This window comes from Haliaeetus leucocephalus, unplaced genomic scaffold, assembly GCF_000737465.1.
Source record: "Haliaeetus leucocephalus isolate CR32 unplaced genomic scaffold, Haliaeetus_leucocephalus-4.0 Scaffold180, whole genome shotgun sequence".
Classification (NCBI taxonomy): domain Eukaryota; kingdom Metazoa; phylum Chordata; class Aves; order Accipitriformes; family Accipitridae; genus Haliaeetus; species Haliaeetus leucocephalus.
Window position 1 is genome coordinate 876,212 of NW_010972616.1, and position 27,657 is coordinate 903,868.

The 27,657-nt window shown below is 40.8% G+C and overlaps 1 protein-coding gene across 1 annotated transcript in view; it reads right to left on the reverse strand.

Annotated features, from left to right (window-relative positions):
- The window catches only part of ADAMTSL1 (ADAMTS-like 1), a 177,763-nt gene that overhangs the window by 25,542 nt on the left and 124,564 nt on the right, over positions 1-27,657 (reverse strand). The window contains exons 17-22 of the mRNA XM_010564475.1: positions 26,473-26,683; positions 19,815-19,994; positions 17,711-17,864; positions 15,258-16,395; positions 9,459-9,586; positions 5,903-6,031 (exon numbers count right to left, since the gene is read on the reverse strand). Coding sequence (XP_010562777.1) covers positions 5,903-6,031; positions 9,459-9,586; positions 15,258-16,395; positions 17,711-17,864; positions 19,815-19,994; positions 26,473-26,683 — 1,940 coding nt within the window. The remainder of the gene's footprint in view (positions 1-5,902; positions 6,032-9,458; positions 9,587-15,257; positions 16,396-17,710; positions 17,865-19,814; positions 19,995-26,472; positions 26,684-27,657) is intronic.

A 27,657-nucleotide genomic window follows, 5' to 3' on the forward strand; every position in this document is an offset into this window, starting at 1 on the left:
CCCCTCCCCCCCCCCCCCCCCCCCCCCCCCGTCAATTCTGTGGCCCTGGCATCAGAAATACCTCACCTGGGCTGTGCTCACTGAGCACGACCACCTATTTGTCTGTATTCATAGTGGCTGCCTGAATACAGGTGCCTCACTAAGCATATGCAGATGGAAGTGGGAAAGGGAGATTTTCCCTGTTCTTCCACATCAAAGAATTGTGGCCTTTTTTCCGCCTCTCCCAGAGTCACCTGGTGATTTTGCCAAGACATCTGGGATGAGTATGTCTGATCTTGGCAGCTAGGAAGGAAAGCTGAAGCCCTGTAAGGGCAGAGGGTCTCATCCACATTCAGAAAGCAGCAGGAAGCAGGCTGTAAGAGACTGCAGGGTTTTTCTCACCTTTGTCTGAGGGTAAATAGCATATGCTAATCTGGATCCTTCATGGCATACCAGAGAACTAATCATTCTTGTCTATGATACTGTTTTCCAAAGGCTTACCCTTGTTTGAGTTGCTACAACTCAGCTTTTTTAAAAGGATGGGCTGTTGGCCTGTTTCTGACCCGCCACCTCACAACTGGGATAGGACCAGTACACAGCTCTCCATCTGGCTGCTACTCTTTGACCTATGTGGCATGGGTGGGCCAACCACCACTTAAAACCTCACTCTGATTTTTTCCAGAGCATCCAGGCAGAGTCCTCAGGGGAGTTCAGACAACTGCTGGATAGCAAACAACCCCAACCCTTGAGTTTATTCAAGCCTCTGTGTTTATTGTATTTCCATTGCGGGGAAAGGAAGTTTGAGAGGTGAGCTCCGGAGAGCAAAGGAGACTCTTCCAGTTCTGCAGTCCCTGAAATGGAAAAACACTCACATCCCAGCACTTGTCCTCCCAATGCCACCCTATTGAAGGGATGATCCACTCTCTCTTGCAGTCTAACCTACTTACAGTGCACAGGTTTTCACATTATGGTTATTGCCGAACTTAGGCATGAAAGTACCAAGAAATGTACCGCAGAAATAAACAATCACAAGATTATAAAATTATAAAGCTTTCTCCAATTCCAACTTTGAAGATTAAAATTGGGTAAAGCTTTCAAGTTTTTCTTGACTATGAAGGAAGACAAGTGCAAATAGTGGGAGAACAGGAAGGGATGAGGAGTGCTGTGAAGGGTAAAGAAGAAGGGAAAGGGACAATGAGGATTTCATATGACCACAGCCCTCAAGAGCAGGGACTCAAGTAAAATAAATACATAAATACAGAAAGTCATGCAGAACTAATTAGCTTCTTGCAGACAGCTGCTCAGGTAGTCTTAGTCCAGAAAGGCAGATTTTTCTTGTATACACTTCACTAGTAGAAGAAGCAACAAGGGGTTAAAGGTGAGACCCCTTACTGTTGAGGTATTACTGTTGAGTCTAGGAAAGGTGCACTGTACCTACAAAATGTCCAGCAGCTCTACAAAAACCTTTTTCTGACTGCTACTCTACAAAGTGCGTTCCTCTGTCTTTGATGTGAAGTTTCCACACTAACAGGAGATTTTTTGAAACCAACCTGTACGGCTGTTCCTACAGTTTAGGGCAGGTAAGCAGTATGTGTCACTGAGCAGCAGCTTCATTTTCCTTTGCGCTTCCACCTTTAGTGACATATACAAGCCTCAAGACAGGAACCTGAGGCAGCCAGCACAGGGATGAGCAAACACATCATTGCACAGCATTGCCACTAGGTGTAGCAAGAGCATTTAAATCAGTCTTGTTGGGTAATGGTGAATGACAGAGGGCTGAGTGTGTTTGCCTTGCAGAAACAATCACAGAGACTTAAAGTCTGAGAAGTGCCAGCTGGAAACAAAACTCACTTTGCTGGGCAGGCAGGACTTTAGGTGGTGAATAGTTACGCAAGCCTATTCTTCTTCAGCTTTCCCCTCCATCACTGTGCATGTATCCAGCACAAAAAAGGCTACCTGGGATATGTAGCAAGCAGAACTACGCATGCCAATCAAGATAATTTTGCTAAACCAGGCGCTTCTGGGGAAAGGAAGCATAACAATACAAAGATCTATCAATGGTAACTTGTTTCCAGTGACATAATATTCCTGAAATAGTGACTTGCATGTCAGAATCTGGTATAGCTGATGAACAAATATGGGTCATAAAGCAAGGTAAGAACTAGAAAAATATAACCTCCAGCATATAGATGAAATACAGAGGAAAGGAATGTTTAGGAAAGTTGAAAAAGCTGCAAGCTGAAACATCAGAGAGAGAAGGATATACAGTGCAGGATGGTAATATATTTAAGTCATTCTTACAAATCTGTTCTGACTCAGCAGTGACCAATTGTACATGATGCTTGGCAGGTGGGGGTGCCTCTGTTAAAAGTCTTATGGCCTGAAGGATACCACAAAGAAATGCCCTAAGAACTAGATTTTTAAAATTGGTTCTTCCTTTCATATGCAACTGTATTTTCAGTAGCAGCTTGTACCAGATCGATTGAGGCTTCTGGCATCTGAAGAAGTATCTGCACAATTTAAGTGTTGAAGTCAACAGAAAGCTTCCTAGTGACACCGATGTGATACAAATTACTCCCACATTCCATTTGGAAGTGAAATTGCCCACAGCAAGCAAATTTCCCACACCAGAAATGCTGCTGGCTTTCTGAAGCTTGGAGAAAATCCTCCAGCTGGGCGTCACAGGCATCTGCAAGATTCCTGAGTGACTTTTGGGTGGCAGTTACCTTAGGATTAGTTTTGGAGATGTCTGGGATTGACCACAATCACCTATGTTTAAAAAATATTCTTTCACCTCTACAAACAAAGTGGCAAAGTTATGTCAAGTGAAATAAGGCTGGTCTTCAAGCTTGAACAAAACTACACCACCATCTTTGTGGTATGACCAAAACAGAGTTTCAACCTGACATAATTCATGTCAGGGGCCAATTAAACTCTAATGCATCCAGAATTATTTTGGTTTTCCTTGTTTTACAGCTAATATCTATAGATTCCAGCTCAGAACACAGATTTTGACAGTGCTTATGCCCTTCAAAAGAAGTTAAAGAGCAATATAAAACTACTCCCTAGGCTCTGGTAATGTTCTCTTTCAATATCTCTTAAGAAACCTTCTCCAGGCTTATCAACACCTGTCAGCAGCAAGTGTATACTTCTGTCCCTTGACAGAAAGAGCAGCTTTAGAAAATGTCAGAACTGATCCTTATACTTAATATTTCTCTTATAAATATTTATTCTGCTGTCCTGCTGACTCTCAGTAAAGATGTGTCCCTATATGAGCCAAGACATCAAGATCAAACACATGCATGGTCCTATACTACAGACTATTCAGCACAGTGAATGCAACACAGCTTATAATGATGAGATTAACAGGCACCAAATTCTGATCTGGAACAACTCTCAGTTGCTGTGCTGGCTCAGGGCATCCTGAAATGACCAGTGAGAAAGTACTAGAAGGAAAAAGGCTATAGCTTTACAAAGCTGTGTGAAGAGTTTTTTCATCTAGATAAGTCTCCACATATTTTCTGGATATGTTTGTTTGCTTTCTAATTATGTTCATGAACTTGCTATGATTTGATGGCCATTTCATTGTTAATGCCTTCTGAAGAACTTTGGCAAACTACATAGCTGTAAAGTTCATCTACTCTGAAGAATTCACTAGGATACACCATGTTTGTTGACTGAAGCAATACTGCCATGTTACTCTTCTCCTTAGAATTGATTGTTCTAAGTAGAATGATCAAAAATATATTAAAAGCTTGGATAATCACAACCTTGATGCTAAAACAAAAAAACAGTGCTTACATTGGAAGGAAAATTATATTTATTGTCATGTTCTTTACCAGGTTTATTTTTCAGGCATTGGTGAGATAGCTGACAAATCACTCTGTTCCTGGATCTCTTTGCATATGTAGCTTTTTTTAATTGCTGTTGAATTATTAACACTACTTGTATGAAAATAGGATTCTAGTGCCTGTAAAAATATTTCTGCCCTCATTACTCACTCTCTTATTCCCTGTGTAACATCACAGCTTGTGGTCTATGACTTTATCATAATTTCAACAGTATTAATCTCTGGCGTGAAACATAGCTGACATTTTCTGCTGAGGCAGTAGCAGAGGATAAACACCCATGAAGAAAAATTACGGTTTAAGCGAATTTATTCTGTATCACAGAAGAAATCAATATACAGTAATTCTACCAGATAGCAAAAAGGCTTCTTCTGGGAGAGAACACAGTGATTCTGCAGTGACACTGCTAAAATTTTCCATTGTGGACATACATTGTCATAGTAGGTAGGCTTCATAAAATTGCTAGAGATTATTTTCCTCTCAGAAAAGGCACTGAATCTGTGTCCCTGGCCACGCTGTGCTCCCCTCCTTTATTTTTCTGATGCCATAAGAACTGTGACGACTTTGCTCAGCTATGTCCTGTTCTTTTCATGATGTCTTTATAATGAAGGGAAATGGCTGCACTTCTTAAATCAGCAGTCACTGTCTATATCTGTGGGACCTCCCCATCTGCAGCTGAGAGAACCCAGAGAGAGAAATTCAAAGTAATTTATGTTCATATACTTTTTAGTCTCATTCACACACTGTCAGTGCAGGTGGCCATGCAGGGGCTTGGGGAAAAAGAGTCCAGCTTTCATCTCCTTCCTCCTTGAAAGATATTGGACATCAGTCTGATTGCTAGACAGTGTCTAATGTCTATATTGAGAGGGCAACAGAATTACTGAATTTACTCCTTCATGAACCACTAGGAAAAAAGGTGCTGTATTTTTCATTCATTAATCCCACTGAGAATAATTAATAAATTGGGATTCCAGCCTAGTGTTTTCACAGCTATTGTGCATACTTTGCTAAAGGACAGATTAACAAATAGTGAAACTTGAGCCAAATACTCTTTTCATGTAAGAATTTGCATAGGGGTATGGTTGGCAGCACTTGAAGAAGGAAAACTGACAACTGCTAAGTGCTTAAAGTGAGCAGGAAGTGTAAAAAAAGAAGGACATTTTTATATTTGCAGTGCAGATGCTTATTTAGAGTCATCTGAAGTAGCTGCTAGTGACAAGAAGCTAAAGCAAGGGTCTAAGTGACTTCATACAAGTCTCCACTGGAGATATTTGTGTAACACTCAGCATGGCTCACTTTGTGTTTTATAAGCTGCTCCCTTCCCCTCCAATTCCTCCTCATACTATGCATGGAAGTGTAATGAATCAAAGGTCTGGCTCTGGGTCTTTAGGGATTTCCAAGCTCGCTCTCTTCCCCCATCCCTCCTCCCCATACCAACTCCATTCCCATCAACAGCTGTAGGACTGCAACATGCAGATAAAGTCAACCTCTTTTGGTTACCATGGAAAGAGGCAAACTGCCGTTGTAAGGCTGAGGGACATTCAGTCTCTGGCTGGAGAACAGTTTCAGGGAGAACCCTGTTTCAGCAGAATTCCTCTGAATTCCTGCACTCCCAAGATGAAAGAAGAAAAATCAGAAAAAGACTGTGCTAACATGCTCTTCATTTGAAAGAACGGAGTTTGGCAGGAAGAGAAGGAACTAACCGGAGGGGACTTTGAAAACCCCATCAATGAGGAAATGAGTCAGTCCATGCTTGTATAGTCTCACCAAGAATCCCCCACAGGTAGGAATGTGTATCAGTTTTGTTGTACCCACATCATACAGTGTATCTCTCACAAAGATGCCAGTTGTATTGTTCCAGGCCAATTTTCTTAAGCCACTACACTTTTCTTGTTGCTATTGATAAAAAGAAGACAACTTCTATGCTAAGAATTAATGGAAGCTATGAAGTTTGCCTGAGTCCTAGGAATCCTTGCAGTTTCACTCAGCTGCACCTGGAGACACCAATTTAGGAAAGAACCCCACATAAATTTACAGCCAAAGGTACCTCCATCGGAGACTAAGTAATTTCTCACCTGCGACCTGGCAGCTAATGGTAACATTTGCTCTCTGGATTGTTTTCACTGTGCTTCCAATATCAACAGTGACAGCAGGCGATTCAGTATTGATCACAGTAGCTCTTGATGCCTTTATCAGTGGCTTTCCTGTATAAAAGAAGCACCACAGTTTATCAGACCAAGAACACTGGACTTGCATGGGACAGATGGCCTAGGACACTCGGTGCAAGTACCTACACAGAACAGGTGGACAAGGGAAAATGCTGGAGTGTAAGGCCACCTGTTTGTTATAATATTACAGTGTTGCAGAATTCCATGGGAAAAGCTGTCTTGGAAAAAAGAAAAAGCATACTTAGAGCAGAGGCAGAATAGCATTAAAGCCACATGCACCAGCTGAATCAATAACTACCAGTACAATTGCAGCTGCAGCAAGATGTTTGCCTGGTACTGCAACCAAAATACTATCCTTTGCCAAAGCCTGAGTGATGGCTACAGGCACATTAATAGTGCAGGAGGTTTAGAGGAAAACACAAGCTGTTTCTACACATTAATCAGTTTTTTTTTAACCTATAGTGGAAACACTGGGATTGGGAAGACCAGACCATAACCAGAAAGTTTTCTTGTAATGGCTAGTGTAAGAAGATGAGGGACATAAAAAAGCTCCTTTGGGTCAGATAAACTGTTTCGTTTTATCTAAAGCCTGTAGTAACAGTGTTATGCATTAACACTGTTTATCTCTAACAAAGATAACTGCTTTGCCTCCAACAAAATTTTCAAATTGTTTTCAGTGTGCTTCCAACATTGGTGACAGCAAGCAAGTGGGTCAAGGTGCTGCCCTGCTGTTATGCCTGGGGGCTTGAGGAGCCTTCTGCAACTCCTTTTGTACGGGCACTGCAAAGGCATGCCTACATGACACCACACAGTTCAGAGATACTCGGGCTTAGCTCTGAGAGAGGGGAGTGAAGCAGCAGAGCAGACAAAGCTGGGTTAAGGCAGCTCCTGTCCCAGCCAAAATGCTCTGCAGTCAGGATATCGGCACGAGGGGCAGAACATGACAAAAATGCTTTAAAGAGTATGGGACTTAGGTGCTTTTGACTCAGTGTTGTATTTTCAAACTCATCTTTACCCCAAAATCTATAAACACATTTTTTTTCCCCTTTAAATAGTCAGATACAAAACAGGTTCAAACATCATCAATTGCCTCCAGAAGCTGCAGTTTTAGGCTAATGTCTACCACTGGCTTAATTTGTGTGTTAGTCTGGAGGTGACCAAGGAAGAAAAGATAGAAGTGAGAAGAAGAATTTGGTTTCATTGAGCTCATGGAGAGTCCTGAAAATTTAATTCAGCCCTAACTAAATATTGCTCCATATAGCTATATTTCAGGGCTTTTAAAAGCTGCCTTTCATCTGGAATTCCTGTCATATCAGTTTGGGGTGGTGGTATTTTTTTAATTTTTATTTTGGTGCTTTTAATGCCTAAGAATAGCAAAGTAAAATATTACATTTGATTGTTGAAATATCTCCAAAAGTTTTCAAGCTTTGTGGCAAAGACTAAAGAAAAGAAAGAAAAGTTCTTCAGCTATCCATCAGCCTTTTATTTTCCTGATTGGTTTCCACAATCTCATCAAAAGATCAAAAATCTGTTTGCTGTTCAACCCATAAATGAGTAGCAAACCATTGAGAAAAATGGAAGCATATTCCACTGCCTTTTTTTCCATGCATATGTTAAACTAATCAGAAAATTCTTCAATGAAATAAGCTTTCTGCCCTACTCCTGATCCCTCTAAAGACGGTCTGATCTTTCAATTTTTTTTTTGGAGAAAGTAATTCCATTATGCCAAAAAGTTGTTGCATTGTTCCAAACACATTTCATAAGATGTGCAGCTCTTTGCCTTGGATGCAAGATGGAAATGTATACCAGTTTCTAAGCAGAGTTCAGCTTGAGTCTGGGATTCATGAATGTTAATTTATCTACAAAGGTTAAACTAGAGCCTTGACAATTAATTATAATAAAAAACCCAATAGCCTTCCTGTGCCACATGCATACCTAATGATCAGTTTATTTTTCTATAACTTCACACAAAATTGTCTCCACAAATTATGTTCTACAAAGACTATGGCTTTTAAACTCACTGGAGCAATATGGACAGAATAGCAGTTTTGACTGATGATTTTTTAACCTCATGTTCAGCTTCTTGCTGGTGGAACACAAGAAGTTTACTGTGGAGTTGCTCCTTATAAAACAATGTACTGTCTCAGCAGCAGCACCACTGTCATGTGGCTCAGGATTCAGCAAAGATATTCCTGATCTACAGCAGTGTAAAAAGGATCAGTGTTTTTTGCCTACATGTAATATGTAGCTCTGATGCAGATCTTCCTTTTCCACTCTGGGGGCTTCAGATCTTCTCCTTCTAAGGGACAGACAGGGTCTCTTTCCGGTTAGTTTACTGATCATCAGAGCTTCACTGCTGGCCATTGCTGCATTCTTAGGTTTTCTTTATGCTCCTCTTACCTGAAATTTTCTCCATGTTTGGTGTAAAAAACTTAAGCTCATCAACAACTATTCCTTCCTCTAACCATACATGGACATATTGGCAGCTGATGGTCACTGCCTGCACACTGGAGGCCTCCAAATGCTTCCACATTCTGGAGCAGTGAAATGGAGAGGTCTGAAAAGTCAGTAAGCTTTCTAGCATTCCTAATGTGTTTCCTTTTGCTTTTGCGATAAATAGGATCCTCCTTCTCTAAGACCTCTCCGCCTCATCACAGTCCTTAGCTGTCTTTTCTGTCCCTTCACTTTACCCCACAGCTACTTATTCATGTTTGCTGCTCTGTCCTTCTACTAGTCCTGACATGGTTGTAAGCCTGCTGACACTGCCTGCCAACAAACCTTGAATAAGCTGGATTTGTGTACTACCTCCCATTTTCCTTCACTTTTACTTGGGTGAGTTTTCTTTAAAACTGAAATCTAAACTAACAAAGGATATTTAGTCTGCTTTAGAACTCAACTGTTGGTAGAGAAATATAAACACAGAAGTTAATTTTTTGTGAGCTTCTCTTTGCCAGCAATTAAAAGAGTGTCAGCCATGCTTCTGCCACAATGGGTTGAATATGATACAGGGCTTGATCCTGCAAGGGGCTAGCTCTTCAGCTCTGATGTTTCTCAGACCTGCCTAATGTACATCTGAATAAGTCCTTCAATCAGTCTGTTAGACTTGAAGAGATCAGTGTTAGGTTTAAAATGAAGCATATGAGTTGGGAGGCTTGCACTGTTCTGCCCATATAGGCTGTGAATAATAAGGATGAGTACTGTCTTGAGAGCACGTCAGATGTAGCAAGGGAGAAAAGGCATTGATCTCTTGCAGAAATCCACAAATCTCATCAACTGTCTGTGAAAGCTGGACTATGCCTCAGGGTTTTCCAGAGTTCACACACCATGTTTTCACCAGTGTACCTCTGTTGACTCACCTTGCCCACCCAGCATTCACAGCCATCTGTTGCCCCACAAACAATTTCTGTCCAGAATCACACAAGTGGCAGGGACTATCCTGCAATCACAGAGAGTGAACTATTACCTGCTAAAGTGACAGCAATGGAGACAGAGTCAGATCCCAGGGCATTGGATGCATTGCAAGCATAGAAACCCACATCAGCTTCCACAGGCGCTAGAATCTGCAAGGAGTCGTCAGGCTGAAGCAGCATCCTGGAATAAAGCAGAAAGAAAGATGTAATAGTCTCTTAATTTGTGAATATATTTACTGGGATTTTTTTCAGGTTTTGGTAATTTTTTTACAGTTCAGGCCTCTAGGTTATGTTTAAATATCTATTAAGAAATTTAAAGTCTTATATTGAGACTGTGAGCTGTGATCACTTAAATTAAATTTTGGTCTCATTCCCAGTTCTTCTACTGCTAATAACGTGTATTAGAGAAAAATTGCTGAGTACTGAGGACATCTGCCCATGGTTTGTGAAACCTCCTCCTCTGCTGTATCACTTCCTGTATGATGTTGAATGAGTTGCCTAGCCTCCCTGTCTCCCAGTCCTGCAAAACAGGAGTAGCAGTAGTAAAGAAAAAGCCAAATTATTGCACGGCGAAAAATCAGGAAACCTGCTAAAGCTAGGCAGAAAGAAGTGAAGTGAACCACAGGCTGAGTGTCAAAGCCTGAAATAGGATCCAAATTCTTTGATTGCTGGGCAGTTTGTACAAACTCAACAGTCTTGTTGCTGCCCGAATAGTCAGTGAAGACAGAGAGGAATACTCAGCTTCTCCTTGGGCTGAACCAACTGTTTCTTTCCTCTGCCAGTAAGAGGAGCCTACCATGATCTCAGCATACTGCCAATGGTTAAATGGGATGAATATGGCCTTAGAGCTCTTATGAACTGCTTCTTTTCACAGTCTGGTTTTGCAGTGGTGTAACTGCCTCAGGGTCTGATGTATACCAGTTTAAGCAAGAATTCAGTCCATGGGCTCTTGTCAATGCTTATGTACTCTTGTTTTCAGCACAGTGTATTTCATGATTATTGTTCCTTTCTCTTAATATTTTAGGTGAAACTGTAGATAAAACCTAATGACAAATTACTTTTCTCACCAGCAACTTTCAGCAGCTGTTGTATGTAAACTCTTAGTTGAGGCTGTGACTGACAGTGACAAAGGTGAAACTGGGGGAGGGATACACGTATAAAACACATGCAATAAAAGTCTGCTCACAGATCCTGGAATTGATGAGTTTCTTGCCATTCCCAGCCCCGCAATGAAAACTGTTGTCTCATGGACCAAAAAGCAGCAAATACTTGATTTTGCACAATGCTGTGGGTGGTAGATCTCTAAACCAAACCAGGTTAGGGCCACCCATCAAAATCTATCATAGGAAAAAATCCAGAGTTAAAATTATCTTTTGACCCTTTTTTGAGTAATAATAATTATTATTAATAAAAGGAAAGAGCTGCCTTTTGTCAACCAAGTTTTGCAAGTGCCTAGAAAAATGCACATTTGCAAAACAAACATTAATCATTTAAAATTGCATCTTCTCTTGAAAAGCAAAAAAACCCCAGTGGTTGAAAAAATTCCCTCCCGACTTCTGCTTTCAAGGATCTTTTCTTTCTTACCACTTAGTCATAAACAGGGCAGACTTCTAGTTAGGCACTGCTAACAGTGCCAGCAACTAACGAATTTCTTTACTTACAAAACTAGTGTTAGCCTGCATCAATATCTCACATGTAAATTTTTTAACACTGACTGGTTCAATCTCTACATGGAATCCATTCCAGCTTCAGAATTTGTCCCAAATTAGACTACCATGTAAAAGTTAAAAGTTGTGTGTCTTCTTCCTGCATGTGTGCAAATATAGCATCTAGGCTAATCAGTCAGTCCTCCATCAAACTAACACCTACAATACCCTAAAAAAATTTTTATAAATGTTTCTGTCACCTTCAGGTTGAGGAAAGAGCTTGTTTAATATTGCACCTTGTAAAACACAAGGGATCATAATTTGTTTGTTGTTAATCAACTCTGCTGATGTAAATGTCTGTTTGTCAGTTTAAGTCATCTCAAGATCCAGTACAAATATTTTTAGAAATAGAAATAGGCCATGTAGCTACCTGCCTTTAAAAAAAACCCCTCCAACACACCTCCGTCTACCTAGTTTTAATGTCCTTCTCTAGAAACAAAGCTAATGTCCACTTCTTTTCAATAATTCTTTCTGTTAGTTGTGTGTCTCAATTTGGCATAGCTGCTTTTCTTGAAAGCAGATCTTTTATTATCCCTCTTTGTATAGAATGATTTTGGCTGGATTCCCTATCAGTAGATTGCTATTTTTGTTAGGTATTGAGTTGCTTGTCACTGGTGAAAAAAATACCCGCTCTAGCAATTCTATCTGTCAGCAGCATGTCTTCAGAATCTTGTTTATGGACTTAAAATAATACAGCTTAATATTTAGCCAGTCTCATCTCAGTTGGTCCACACTGCATTGTCTCCAAGACAAAAATGTATTTTACAGGACCCGTATCAGTGACTAATTCAGATGGCACCTCGCAAACACCTAACTCTGTATAACCTACTGTTTACATTCAGCTTCATGTCCATTTATAAAATACATTTCTGTTTTAGAAAAGTTGAATTATCAAGTACCAATGGGTTCCCACTGATGGAAATTACAGCATACTTGGAAGGCTTACTAAACAATGCATAAATCCCTTGAAGACTTTTAAAATTGATTCCTAAGGAAGTTAATCTGAATTTTCTTTGAAACAAAACATTTTCCATCATTTACAGAAGTCTCCAGACTTTGGTATAGATACTAGCAGGCTCTGAAACTGCACTCAGAAGCCATGCTGCTGTTAACCTGACACTTTAACCTTACGACACAGTATGGACACTCATGTTAAATATGCACTCAGGCTGAATATGTAGACTCAAGTCAAGGATCTTGTACTGGAACCACACAGATATTTTCAACTGCTGCAGCTTTTTGTGTAATATGTTTTCATTCTGTTGAGTAAATGAAAACCAAAACTTTTTGGGGGCCTGTGTTATATCTTTTTGTGACAGTACCTAGACTAAAGCTAAAGAAATTAATTTTTGTAAGTGGAGCTGTGTAGTAGGAGTCATAAATACTTTTAGGCAGATGGAACAGCTCGTGGAAGGAGGCAGTAGGAACAGAGCCATTCATTGCTACATCACTGGTCCAGACAAAATCCATGGCCACAATGCATAAAAGTGAGTGCCTTTATCTCAGTAATTGGTAATACACAATACAGGTAGTGATCACCTAACCTAAAACCAGCAATAAAAAACACAATACAAACCAGATATACCCAGAATCTCAGTACAGTCAGTAGGGCACAAACTGAGGGACTTCAGCACAACTCTCTGATCTTCCTCACCAAAAGTATCTCTCTTTGATACTGCTACAGCAAGGCCCATCTATATTAATTTTCTTATTCTCATTAGGACAGAGGTGGGCTGGAAAAACTGGTTTCTCTTCTCCATTCAGTGGCTGGCAAAGTATGAAGAAGACAAGCTGCAGAGCTGAAAGACAGCTCAAGCATACCAAACACTACTGCATGCAGATTGGCCTTGCAGTTTACAGCAGTACACCGTGAGACTGCTTAAACTGCGGCTTTCATTTACACAGCTGATTGGCAGCCAGCAAGAGCATTCTGAGCCAAAACCAGAATACTGCTGCTAAGAACTGAGCAAAACATCCACAACTCAATTTTTATATGCACTGTGATTTCTAAACTTCCATTAACTCCAAAGTTGCAGATGCTGAGTATCTCTGAAGCCCAGAGCACTGCTCATTTCCTTCCCCACCAACCTGAAGGAACTGTAAGTGATGAGTACAGAATGAATTTCGTAAAGTGGAAACTGCCTCAACCTTTAAAGAAGAGTTGTCAGTGAATAATGCTACTAACTGGCAAATAAACTGTACTTCCCTGAGTCTTTCTGATAGAAATTTTGAGCACATATAGTTGCCTAATAATTCAGAAGTACAACACAGCATTTAATGCTATTTCAGCCAAACTGAATGGAAAAAAAAACCAACATAGAAAGGCATGGTAAAATTAAAAAAAAAAAAATCCAAACTAAAATTTCAGAAATTATAAGACTGTTTTATTGTCAGCTAAATTAATCTGTCTGTTGCTACACCATGGCTGCTTATATAATGTGAGACAAACTTGTAATTTTCTCATGAGTGTAGTGGCCAGCATTAACCACATGTGGACTTTATGTAACCTCTATTCCCTTTCAAGCATACCACAGAAATCACAGTCACTTCAAGTAGAGAAAAAAGAATCCTTTAATGGCACAATTCCAACAGGATCTAACCACTGGTAATGAAAATCTGTATATGAAACTTTTTGGGGGGCCATGAAGATATTTTCACAGGAATATGGCCAAATAAAGGGATACTATAGGCCCAAGTCTTGATTAAGAGTGCATGTGATTTTCACATTTTTGCTCTTTGTGTCCCCTCCCCCTGCAAAAGTTACCATGTTTTGTGTGAAACCTAATATACTTACTAGCTTTCAGACACAGAAAGAGAGACAAGAACCAGTAAATTCACTACATTAGAGAAAACAACGATTTTGGAGTGATTCAGTTGTCAAAGTGAGAAAGGAGCTAATAAACTAATTGTGTAACTATGTATAAGTAGCAGTTGTTCCTAAATCAACACTTTTCTGGATGATCTGCAGGCATCACACTGGAAATAAATTTTAGCCTTGACTCCATCTTTTCTTTTTCCCAACCTAACCTTATGACTAAATTCAGATGTCTTACCTGAGGTCAGTATCTTGTGCAGAAAGAGCTGCTAGCAGATCTCTGGACTGCTTTGTTGTACCATATTGGTTAATATAACTGCCTCTTACGCTCTTACTGCCTATCCTTATATACCACTTTCTCACAGAACAGAACCAAAATATAAAATCTCAAGTATACACATGAGAAAAAATGTGTGCTATCAACACAGTTAAGCATATAATTAACATTGAAAATAGTCTCTTTTTGTGTGCTCTTGCACACAAATGAATAACATGGAGTGATAGGTAGGTAAAGGCTACCTGAAGGAAAACCAGCATAATTTCTGTGGTATGGTGATAAAAGCATTTTGCTACTCAAGTTTTCAGGCTACACCTGGGACCAGGACCCTGGAGTTTGAACAGATGAGGATGCACCAACTCACATCAGAAGACTAGCGTTTAGGGAACAATGTGTTGAGATGACAGCATAGCTGCAAATAGCCATGAAGTAAGGTTCCATAGTTTACAGCCTCTATCAGAACGTACACAGGGAATGGTGATTGTAATGCCCCCTGGGGTTTATCCTTGGGCAGTTTTACACACAGATACATATGTGGAAGGCAGAAGCTTCACTTCCTCCATCTTCTGTTACCACAATCATGTCAGACAGACCCTGCTGGAGCACTGTGAGAAATGCAATTCATATCTCCAACAGAAGATAATAGTAACAGTAATAATCAATAATAAATTTTTGGATCTCAAAACCAGTCTTCATAGCAGAAGTCTCCACCTTCAGTGGGAAAATACACTAAGCCTCCCAGCCTCCAGACATGGAGTGCTCTGTTGACTGCATTATGCACTTACCTACTTAAGTACTTTCCAAACTCTTCTTCTTACTTACTGAAACAGAAGTAAAGCTCCTGTTTGCCACACCAGACTGACCCAGCATCTAGACCTTGCTGAGGAGTTACAGTACCCTGTTTACCACTTCACATGTGTTAGCCCTTCTTTCTGCTATGAAATCAGACTACAGCAAAATATGGTTTTGTCCATGGACTGACAGGCAGTAAAACATGGAAAATAAAGAGTCAAAATATCAATTCTTTTCTTAAAAGTTAAATCATGTGTTTTACCTATCATTGTATTTCACCTCCTCTCCATTCTTAGCCCAGCTGATGGTGGGCTTTGGGTTTCCTACTGCTTCACAGTGAAGCAGCACGCTCAGTGTGCCACTGGCTAGGACCACTGTCTGTCCTAAGTGGGTAACAACCTCTGAAGCAGAAAGCTGTTGTGCTGCTGAAATCTTTCGGAGGATGGCAGGCTTCTGACGAGGTCTGCGCAAGCCATTTGCCAGGTCTACAGAGGTGGGAAGAAATGCTTCAGCAGATGATGTCCTCAGGGAGCTGGTTAATCCAGAAACGTGTCTGTGGAGAGGGTACTCCACAGAGGTTGAATCTACTCTTTGCCTTGACCCTTTGAGGACAGATTCCTGGTGCTCCCAGTGGCTCTTGAAAACCTCACGAGCCAGCTGCACAATAAGCTGCTCAATGTAGACATCTTTAAGCTCCTCAGGCTGTTGAGACAAATTCCTTATGATATCATCCAAGCGTTCCTGCTCTGTGACCATAGTAAATGGCAGGCTATACTCCTGGCTCTGGTCCTCCTCTGAGGATGTGTTTCTCTCCGTGGACTCCTGGGCTTCCCAGGACTCCAGATTTTCCCCTGGCCAGCCCCTGTGCTGTAGCACCCTTGAGACAATATCGTCATACCACCTGCTGGGGTCAACAAGGTGCCCTCGCTTTTCAGCCTTGCTCCCATTGAAGAGAATCCCATTGATATGTTTCTCCTCAGTTCGCAAGGCTTGATTTAAGCTGACCTTTCTCATGGCCTCTTCCTCCCTAATACCAGTAGGCTGTCCAGCAATGATCTTCTTGTTTCCAATTAGTTTAATTACAAAATGCTCCAGAGTTGGGCCTGCTGTGCAGGTGTACGTCCCGGTGTCTGAAGGCTTCAAACGATGGATTTTCATGTACCCGTAGGGTGCAATGGTGATGTGAGCTGAGCTGACGAGCCTCTTGTTGTCCTTCTCCCAAGTGATCATTGATTTCCGGAACCTCCTTGTGGGGCATCGGAGAATAACAGAGGTTTTGGGCAGCAGGTAGGCATACCCACCCACAATAAAGTGTAGCTTCTTCTGCTTCCTCGTCTGGATGTAAACTTTCTTTACGGCCATAATATGGGGGCTTTGCTTATGAGCTGGCTTGTTGTGCCCTGAAATATCATTAATACTATTAGTATGTGATACCGTTAAATAAAACAAGCAGTTTACTTTGGTGCTGGCAGCATTCAACCCATTAGACAGTAATGGGAGAAACCAGCCACCAGCTGCTGAACATTAAGTTGGAGCAATCAAAATAAAAGGAATAACGAGGTGCACTTTAGGAATGCAAAAGTAGTCCCGCACAGGGTACATGCAGAAACCAAAGAGCCAGGGACAAAAGCTTTATGGAAGGGAGAAAACTTGAGTAGAAATGTAGTTCTTGTTAAAGTATTTAAATTAAGATAGTTGCTTAATAAATACATCGAAAAGACAAGTGTTTACCATCCAAACCCTCAAAGGCAACATACTCTTGCAACTCACAGTGGTAAGGAAGAGTGAAAGTGCTGCTACCTCAGGAAGTAATGTTGAACAGAACTAAACTGTCTGGACTAGGCTTAAAAACATGGTAAATACTGTTAAAGTGCACTAGTTCAGTGTTCCCTTCCAGTTTCCAGATCTCTGTGACAGACATCTTTGTTATGAAGCACTAAATAAAGCACTAGAGTTATATTTTTAGTAAATACCATGTAACATGTTGTCCCAGCTTTGGTTCTGAATATCAGATCTTCTTTTCTCCCTGACATACCCAACATTTAGCAGTTTCAGAGTTCACCGTCAGCTTTAAGCTGAAGCTAGGCTGACTTTTGAACTTTCGCATATCCAGTTGGCTTACTGCAAGCCAGGGAAGGATGTACAGGGAGACTACTGCTCTTGTGAAGGGCAACAACAAATGCGTGAAATACCAACATAAAATACATCTAACTTATGTTGCATGGTTCGTTAGAAATCCCAGGTTATAGAGAGTTCTGGGTGACATAATGAAATAATATGTTTTTAAATGATCTTAACAAAATCCCTTACCAACCATTTTCTTTGCAGCTGTTCTAGCAGAGAGTTTATTTGCAGCTGCCTTCAGACTGCAGTGCTGTATCTCTGAGCCTCTACATTCCAGTTGTGAAATTTAGACCTAGATTTAGGTCAGAGTTTTGAGCCAGTTCTTCCAGAAAACAGTAGCTCCCTTCCAGCACATTGGCTCAGACACAGCTCCAACAGTAAAATTTATAGGTCTCATCCACTGACTTGCCTTATTGCTAAACAAAGCATACTTGTTCACAGACAGAAAAACTCAGCAGCAGCAGCCACTCTGCAGGACCGAGTAACACCAGCACAAGAGAAGGTTATGGAGCAGGTGAAAGCATGGTTTTCTTAGTGATGGACATCCAAGCCCCCTTTCCCCAGACACTCCGAAGCATCTTTTCCACTTACTTGCACAAGTGTCTAATGCACAGGGCCTGATCAAGGATGAGAATGGCAAAGGTGGGCACAGTGAGGAATTGATGATGACAAAACCACCAGTTTTCAGCACCTTTCTGCAAATGGCATTTCGACTCTGCGTGCCCTCTCCACAGCTCACTGAACACTAGGAACAGAGTAAGAAACATTAGGAACAAGTTGTACTAAAAGCAAAAGGGTGTTCCTTGTCACACGCTCGCTCACCTCCCATATCCACATTGCATACTCATACCATGGTACGATCAGTTACAGCTTTCAAAATATTGCAGTGGAATAAAGCAGAGCAGCACCTGGCCATTCAGTTACAAGCACTGCAGGCACAGTAGGGAGGTGATGTATCAGGTATGTTATGTCCTTTGAGGCTTTGAATCTTCCCATGCTTCCTTTAGCACATTTTTCTCTCAGATGGTGTCCCTTGTTTTAATGATGCTGTGCTACAGTATACAAAGCTAGTCTTTGCACTTTGTTTCCATATGTCTGTGTCTGCTGGCTGGAAAAATTCCTGCTCATAGCCATAAGCAGACTACATTGAGTTGTACTTCACAGATAAATCCTGTTCTGCTAAAATCTGGCCTAAACTTAACGATTGAGCTTTATTGTTGCAGCTCTATTGGAAATAATAAATGGATGAGTGTTTCAGATACCAGTGAGTAAGCTCAGCCTGGTAGTTATCACACATGGCTTACACAAAAGAGTATAAGCCATCTAATACTGTACTGTGGTGCTCGATGCATGGCTGGACATTGTTTGATGGAATCCAGCATGACTATTTTATTTCATATTTATGTATACAGCAACACAGAAAGTGAGAATACAGGCAGTGCCATTGCACTGGGACCCATGCAGCAGTCTGTAAAGGTGCTGGAAAGTGGGTTGAGTGCTGTAAAGTTGGTAGCACAAAGATAAACATGCACTTCTTTTACATGTAGGTGCACAGATGTGGTAATGGGAATTGGAGATGAAGTGAGGGGGAGAAAACCCACTAAGGGTAAGAAGAGCAAAAACATAGCAGCCTTCAAGTGAAATGGGAAGGAGTGAGTGAAGTCAGATTTGATTTTAGTAAGTGCCAATCGCAGAAATGTGAGTTGTATGGATGTCAACATAAACCATGTAGTAACTTCCGGTGAAGTAGGACAGATTGGGAATAGAATTACCATCTTCACTGCCAGAACAGCTATGTGTCTTCTGGCAGCAGACTTCATGAGAACATCCACTTATTTGAGTAAAATGTCAAGACAGATCAACAAATGAAGGGTACGGGTGGGACAGCTCTGTGAGGTGACCAGTGTTTCTTTCACAATTAAGCCAATTTCTGCCTTCCAGGAAAGGAAATTGGGAGAGTGGTGGCAGAGATTTCAAGATGGGGAATGATTTTCATGCTTACTAGCATTAAAAGGTCAAATTGTATTTTCAGTTATGCTGTCATAAATATAAAGGGAATTTTTCTTAAGCCATATGGGGCCAGAAAGGGAGCCTGGGGATGTGCAAAAGACTTTAGTAGAGTGAGTTTGTTTTGCTATCCCCAAATGGAAGGAAGGAAATAGCTAGCTAACATTGCAAAAACAGTGTCCTAGAACAAAAGAGGCTTGGTGTCTGTAATGATGTGCCTATAGCAGACTGCAGAAATTCCTCCCTTCTCTTCTCTGCGTCATAGGGAAAGGTTGGAGTGGCCTCAAGAGGAAAAGACTATTGACATCAGAACAGCCAGGTTTTGGGAAGAAAAAGCATTTAGCTTCAGGGAGTAAAGATTACTCTTCACTGAGACCTTGAATGAACATAAGCATAGGCATGGAGAGAGGCAGGGATTTATTGTTTTGAGCATGGCTTGTGTTTATGCCAGAAGGGAGGTCTTAATGGTTTGGCTGCATGGCTAAACCACGTCTGTGGAGGCAATCTCCAAAGAGGAACACTGAGCTAGTGATCACATCCCCTACCAGGGTGATAAGGACAGATTATAGGACAAAACTGGGCATAACATGCTTTGTGCAGTCTGACCTCATTTGGGTCCTCTATCCCAAGTGACTGAGGAACTTTATCACCAAGAACAGCACAATACTCATGCATACAAATAGCATACCTGTGTCCAGTCAGAGAGAAGCCACTCATTGGGACAATCCTCATTTTTGCAGACTTGTTGGGTAACTGGCCTTGGGATGGAGCAGAAGGTTTCTGGCAGCTCTAACAAGCTTCCATCTGCCAGGCGCTGCTTACAAAGTGTATCTCGCTTCTGGAAACCACTGCCACATGTCTGTGAACACTGTGAGAGATGAGAGTCAGCCACCTCACATCACATTTGCACCATGGCAACTTGCAGCAAAAATTACTTGTGAATTTGGGTAGAAATCAACACTCAGTTTTGGCCACATAGAAAATATAAAAAAAATTTCAGAGATGTCAAAGCAGACTTCTTTTAAAAATGTCAAAAATATTTTGGAAAGTGGAAGCAGCTTATTTTGCTAATATTTAGAAAAACTGCTTCAGTATTCCTGAAATGTTCTGTTTTCAGGTGTTTCTACAAAATACAAGGAAAAAATGGGTCAGAATTGCAGTATGGAGGTGAAAAAGTTGTCCTTTCCTGTAACCACCAACTGGAAAATGAGGCACTTGCACATGATGTGGAGGATCTACATCCTAATGTCTCTGCCTGAGCTCTGACTGTGCTAATGACAGTGCCAGAGAGAGCGGAAAAGTCTTCTCCTGTAGTAGATGATTCAAGACCTTCATTTCCAGGATTTGGTTATACATAATAGATAACAGTAGCTATGAACTAAATAGTTAGCTTGAACTAAATATTCAAATTTAACTTGTTTAAAAAAATTTTGTATTAGCAAGAAAAAACAAATGGAAATTTGAAAGTGTGATAAGAATTTCCCCAGTTTATCACTTTGCTTTTTCTTCCTTTTGTAATTTTCTCATTTCTCATTTCTGACCTGCATGAGGTCTAATGATAGTGCAGCTCAAAACTTAACTGTCCAGCCCAGAGTTCCTGTCCTTGAAGACTTCTTGCATTATTGCATTTCTCTGATTTTTAAGTCATGTGAAAGCTGTATATCAGCTGCAATCTGCTGTTAGTCTCAGTAATTGGTTTATAAGGTTAATATAATAAACCATTAAATATCCATGCAGCCCTTTTATATTTATGACTGTCATGAAAGCAGTGTGTACTCTTTCTAGAAGGCAAGGAGGAAGTTTTTTTTGAGTCATAGTAAATTGGGATGATTAATATCCAGAGAACGCACCTCCCCTCTCTCTTCAATGTAAATATCCCTCTCTGTATCCATTTTCTAACCAGGCAGGGCAGGAAATTATGATCAAGCAGATTTAATAGCTTTCCTAAATCTTTTTTGTAAACTTGGTTGCTGAGCCCTTTTTCCTGAGGATCTTTTTCCTGAGGTTGGTAACAGGCTCCCAGTTCTTCTGCTCAGTCGAGCTAGCTCAATTCCTTTTCTCCCTCCTCCCAGCAGAGAAGAAGGGGGAGCTTGCACTACACTGACATGACCAGGAGTTGCTTATAGCTTGCAACATGGGAATTGTGCCTGAGAAGCAGAAAACCATATGAAGAAGTATTAAAACTTATACTCAAGCAGTTAAAGAGGAACTGGTTTAGAAAAGCTTGTAGTCGTGAAAGGCCCTTCTCTCTTAGCTAAGAGAGAGCTGCATAAACTTTAATGCTAGCCTGATTATTTAGGATATACATTTTCCCTGAAAGACAGAAGGAAGTACAGAAGGACATATTTGTATTCAGTTTTGTTTGCTCTCTGATGAGTAAAAATAGCTCTTGTCCTACTTATTTAGAATGCTACAAAGCTCTAAAGCTTCCAAAAAATTAAACAACTAAAATAATACTTTAGTTTTCAACAAAAGAAAACATTTATCGACCTTTCATCCAAGAACAATTCATTCTTGAGGAGAGAGTAAATCTAGAAAAATATGATTAAAAGTATTATTTCAAGATTGCCTAAGGACTGTCATTGTATACCAGGGCCAAAATGGGTTAGGCACTGTATGAATACAACAAAAGCATGTCCCTTCTGTCAATCAATCAAATCCCAGGAAGTCTCCCTGCCCTTCCATCACTACCAGATAAAAGAGTACGACAAAAGAGATCTTCACTTGCTTCTTGCCCTTCAGTCACTTACATAGCTTTGTTCCATGAACAATAACTTGCTACTCAACACCAAACTCTATTGCTAAGTGTCAGAGAGAGCCAAACACAGTAATGAGATTTGTCCTTGTCCACAGGAATGCTCTCTTAGAACAGTCCTGGATTACTGCACTGGAGCTGTGCCTGCACCTGTATTTCATCTCTGGAGCCTTCAGTACCCTAGGGGTTTTGCTGATTTCTCTCTAGTGGAAGGTTCCAGCCCTCACATTTTTCCAAGAAAAGGGGTAATCAATGACAGCAACATCTGCTTGTATTTACAGGCAATATGAAACGGTAGTATTCAGAGGAACCTCATTCAGACATATCCCATCTGAATAACGTGCAATCTCTCTCTGCTGTTCAGAAGGATCTCACAGCACAATTACAAAAGATAAAGGTGCTTGTATCACAGGGTGGTTTCACCTCACCCAAGTAGGTAAAGCATGGCTGTTTGAACTATGTCTCCTGATATTCCTGCTCCTCACAGCTTCTGAGCAGAGCCAAGCCCAATATCCCCTGACATTCCTTTACAGGGGATCTGGGACTTTGCCAAGGTACCGACTTCCAAAGTGGCATCTCCCCACATTGTTGACTGATTATGCCTAGTTTAATGATTAGCTTAAGTAAACATGAGGCAAGGCTGACACGAAAGGAGAAAACCTATATACCCAATTCTGCCAGACAGTAATTCCTGGATTTGTGCTGCCTTTCCCCATATGCTGGTGGTGTAAGCATAGTGAACCAGAGTGGAAAATTAATCTAGGCCAAAGATAATGATATTTCTGGCTAGCTTTAACCAGGACCTTTGTGTGATTGCACAGCAGTTCTGGAGATACAAGGAAGGGGGTGCTGTAAGTGCAGGAAAGAGATCCCCTCAGCAGCTATTTTCTCATTTGGTAGAAGTGCTGGCATATGTCATCCTAAACTGCTGGTGGAACGGTGGCCTTGGCCTTTCTCACAGCAGTCATTGCTTTGGTATCAGTTCTGCTCATACAACAATCTGTAAATGATAATTAACACAAAGACTTGATCGTCACCATTGAAAGCAGAGAGGGAAAGCGGCCATGTCTCTGCCTTAGCAGACGCCTATGAGCATCTACGCACACGCACACAATGCACAGGATTCAGGCAAAACCACCATTTCCATTGTTTGGGAGGCAGGGAAGCTGGTCTTTTCTCAAACTTGTGGAAGAAAGGCAGTTATTAATGAAAAATTAAGGGCTAGGAAATTGTTGCTCAGCATCATAACTGTTACTGGTTTGAGGCGGTAGCTGAATGTTTGAAAGGATGTAATTTTATGGTCAATCCTGCTTACAGGGACAGTTGAGGAAGGGGTTGTCCTACCCCTCAGCTCTCCCAGGTGGTTTAATTTTGCACTGCCCTCTGCTCAAGGTGGTGAGACTACAGCAGTACAAGTTTTGGCCTTACTCTCAAAAATGAATTCTCTGCTGACTCTACAGTAAGATAAAACATCTGCAAAGGGAGCAAACATTTTTCTCTCAGCAGGTCTTTCAGTTGCTTTCTAAGGCCTGACACTTGAAGATTTAGAAAGGACTCTTCACAATACGGTGAAAATATAGCTAGGGAAATATCTGAAAATGTTACCAGTTTTCCAATGCTGATTGTTGTCAAGCCATTGTTCTAATTATCTTTGGAGCAAGGATAGCACTGAGCAGCTAAAAAAGAATGCTGGGACTAAGACTATAGCACTTATTCAGTGAAAAACAAAGGAGAATGAAGATTTACTAATGGATGTCTCCCACTTGAGGTCTGCAGAGTAGATATTTATAGGGCCTTGTAAAAATGAAAGCTCATATCCACTTTCCTCCAGAAGCACACTACTGAAAAAAAAAAAAACCATCCTAATGGATTTAGCTAAGAAACAGAACTATTTAAAAATAAATAGTCATGAATCTGTAAAGAGATAGTTTAAAAATCTCTTGGAATGTTGCAACACTGATAATTATCGTGTGTTTATCTGCCAGGAACGTTGGGGCTTCTAACAGTGTTTAATTCAGACAACCCTTCCTTAACAAGCATAAAAGGTCTTAGGAAAGAAAACATTGCTCATTGCAGTTTAAATCTTTTGTTTGTTTGCTTGAAACTTTGTGAGAGAGTGCTCTGAAAGCACGATGAACTGCACAGATGAGACCAAAGAAGTGGCTTCAAACCAGGCTGTGTGGAGAACAGATGTTACCCTCTAGTGTTGGTGAAGCTTTAAAGGATCTTCCTTAGGGTGAGGAAGGCACCTTCCTGCAGGGCCCTCCATCTCCCTGTATGTGGGGAACCCTCTCAGGGATTTGGGGGGAGGGGAGGTGTTGTGGCTCCCTTAATGCAAGGAAAGAAACCCTCCTGCAGGATTTCTTCTGCTGGAGAGGCTCCATGGCAGCTCTGCTGCATGGCTGGAGCTCACTTGCAGAAGTCTCAGCCACTCATGTCCTGTCCACATGGTCTTTTCCCTCACACATCCCAGGAGTCAACAACTGTAATAGTCCCTAAGAGCAGTGCACAGGCCTGATGGTGCAGGTTTTCACATGGAGGTCATCCATGGAAAACCTGTGTGAGACTGAACTGCGAGGCCTAGCTTTCCTACAGGGTGTAAATAGTCATACAGAGGTTGGTGGTGCAAAGAAGGAAGACAGATATCTTCAAAAAATGATAGAATGGAAATTAATCTTGATGGATTAGCCTTTTTTTTCTTGCACTATACTCATCTAAACAGAGGCAGAAGACAGTAGGTAGAAAAGTACAATTTTGTGCTGTTTTCTCCTGGTGGAAGGTAAGCACAGACAATATTTAGCGTTCATGTAGTGAGGAGCTACACACACAGCTGGCCAGCCTGCAAAGCCTGTGGAAGTAAGCGCAGGAGAGCTATAATGTGACCTTCATTAAGCTGCAGCAATGAATTGCAGCACAGGTTCTCTCTCTCCACCGAGCCCAGAGAAGGCAGCAGCTAACACAAAAGGTGTGAACTGAGCAGTTTGATTTCATTCCTGATTAATATGCTTGTTAAAGCCTTTATACTTACTTGAGCTACCTCCTGCCTGAGATCTGCTACACCTTTCAAAAAGACAGCATATTTGAGAGCCCCTGAGCAGGTAAAAAAATGGCTAAAATATTAGACAAGCAGAAATACACTGTTCACACTGTTGAGGAAGATGTTCAAAACTTGAAAGAAAACTGTTTGGAAATTGCTCTGGCAGAAACTATTTCAGCACCATTCTAGGATGGCCTATAGCTAATGGCCGTTGTTAGCAGAAAGTAAATTTTTCAGCATGCTGTAATGTATGTCTCTTCTAGCTGTTCAAATAAACTTAAAGAAAATTGCTTTCTGTAAGGACTGTGGCCAGTTATAGGATTTTAACAAGCACAGGCACTCCTTCTAGCATATCCTAACTTTGAAATGCTTGGCTTTATTACATTATGTACTAGTAGAATACTGTTTGCTATTTACAAACATAGCATTTATGTATGACTACAGCCTAGAAATATTCAAAAGTACAACTAAGCAAATGGGGGTGTGTGAGTATCAGTAGACAAATTAATGCACGAGATATCACTGAATTGCTTTAAACATAGCACTAATGCCATAGGCTAGTAATCTAGTTTTGACTGAACATCAGGCTGGCATAAATTTTTGTTACTGGGATGGCTGCCCAAACCCAGAGCTCTCCCATGAAGTACAGCTTCACAGACTTATCAACTTCATTAGGTGAGTACATTAAAATTTCCCTGGCTGTTAAGTAAAGAGTAGATTTTATAGATGGAGACAGGGTAGGCATATGTAAGCACCGTGCCAAATGCTCATAATTTTCTCATAGGATGGAATCAACCCTTGCACCCAGCAGAAGTGAAGATTTAAACAGACCTTTTGCTTGCACCTATACCACATTGCAAATTTTTCATTTACTTTTGACAACAGGGCAGGATTCTTTCTTCCTGTGCAGTGTTATATCCAACAGAAGCATCTTTAAGTCTTTTGAATTGCACGAATGTTTTAATTTGCAATCAGATGGCAGCAAAGAAACTTATTTCAGGTTGTTTTCCAAAGACAGAAAACCATTGTGTAGACAGCATTTTTCAGTGTTAGTGTAATAAGGCATCCATCTTCCACAGGGAAGTGCCTGACACTCATTTGTAACTCTGAAGAATGAGGAGTGTTTATTGTCCTAATCTAAATTATTATTTGAGAATATATGGAATACCCAACACGCTTTAGAGCAAAGAGAGAACTTTTAGAGATTCTATCCTCCTTGATCCTTTGTATTCCTAGAAACCTTGGCATCGCTAACCCAAATCCACTTACTGCAGCTGACCATCATATTCCAGATATTTTTGTCTGGCATCTATAGCCAGCTGTTAAGAGTATCCAGTAACTTTGTATTAGAAGTAGCTATAATCATTATTTACCTCTGAAAATGTTGATGCATTTTTTTTTAAAGAGCAAAAAGACATACTTTTCCAGTTTTTTAATTGCTTGTCAGAATTATTAATGAATCTTCTTGATGGGCTAAAGCAAAATGATGCATCGATAATGCATGTAATGACTAGTTTTAGCAGCCGTAAAATGAGATTACACATACATTCTTACCTCTTGCCATTCTGTAGGATACCAGGAGGGTGGGCAGTCAAAGCGATTACAGGCTTGAACGAGGGATGGCTTAGGTTTATAGCACAATTCATCTGCCAAAATCACAGTCTCGTTAGTCTCTCTTGATAGTAGATGAGAACAGAAGACATCTCGTGTCTGCAATCCAACCCCACAGGTAAGACTGCAGGTGCTCCATTTCCCAATCTCCCATCTGTGAAAGGGTCAGGAGAGAAAACCTTAAGCACAGAATAAAGTCACCTAAATTTTTCTCTTTTTATAATGACAGATGGAGTGAAGAATCGGTAAATGAAAGGGAATTCTCCTTCTCTGGTCACTGTTACCCTTCTTGTAGCCACAGGATGAGGCTAAGAAGAATATTTACTGCTCCTCTGCATTTTCAGTTCTTGCCAAAAGCTCTTGGACTTGAAGTCTTTGGGAGTCCTGCAGTATCATAGGAACAGTTTTGCATCCTAAATTGAAAGGTTTTGGTGTGCAGGAGCCTGACCACTGTATTTCAAGACTGAATGGATTTAATTAGCTGGGTTTTTTTCCGTCTTTAACAAAAAAAATGAAGATATTAACAAAGTCCATCAAAGGAATGTATCAGTGAATTGCTGAGCAGGAATTTCTTCCAGAAGTTCTGGTTGTGGTGTTCCTGACTGACTTTTCCTTGTTGTGGAGGTAGGAAGTGCTAAGGCCTTGAGAGATGCAATGGGAGAGCAGGGAGATCCTCTTTAACCCCTGGGTGAACACCTGTCACTAAGCCAGCCCTTCTCTGCACTAGCTGTGTAAATCTGGCATCAACAGGATTGTTGATGACTGAATTTCAGTGTTTCTCACATTAAAAACAGATTTCTGCCGTTTGAGCTGTACTGAACACAACCCCTAATTCTCTCACCCATACACAGAAAATCGCTTAAAATACTAATCTACTAAGAGACACTTCAGAGATATGCAGAACTGTGTACACAAAAAAGTCCTATATTCAGAATGAGAATGTAAGAAAATAGCCTCCCCATCAACTTTACGCAAAACACTACACTGACCTGGACATACTCCCACATCCAAAATGAAAGTATGATAGCCAGATACTGCCACTTTTTCTAATCCTGAAGAATAGCTTCCTTTCCTGCATGTCATTATTGAAACTGATTGCTGGGGGAGTAAATTAAACATTCAGGACAA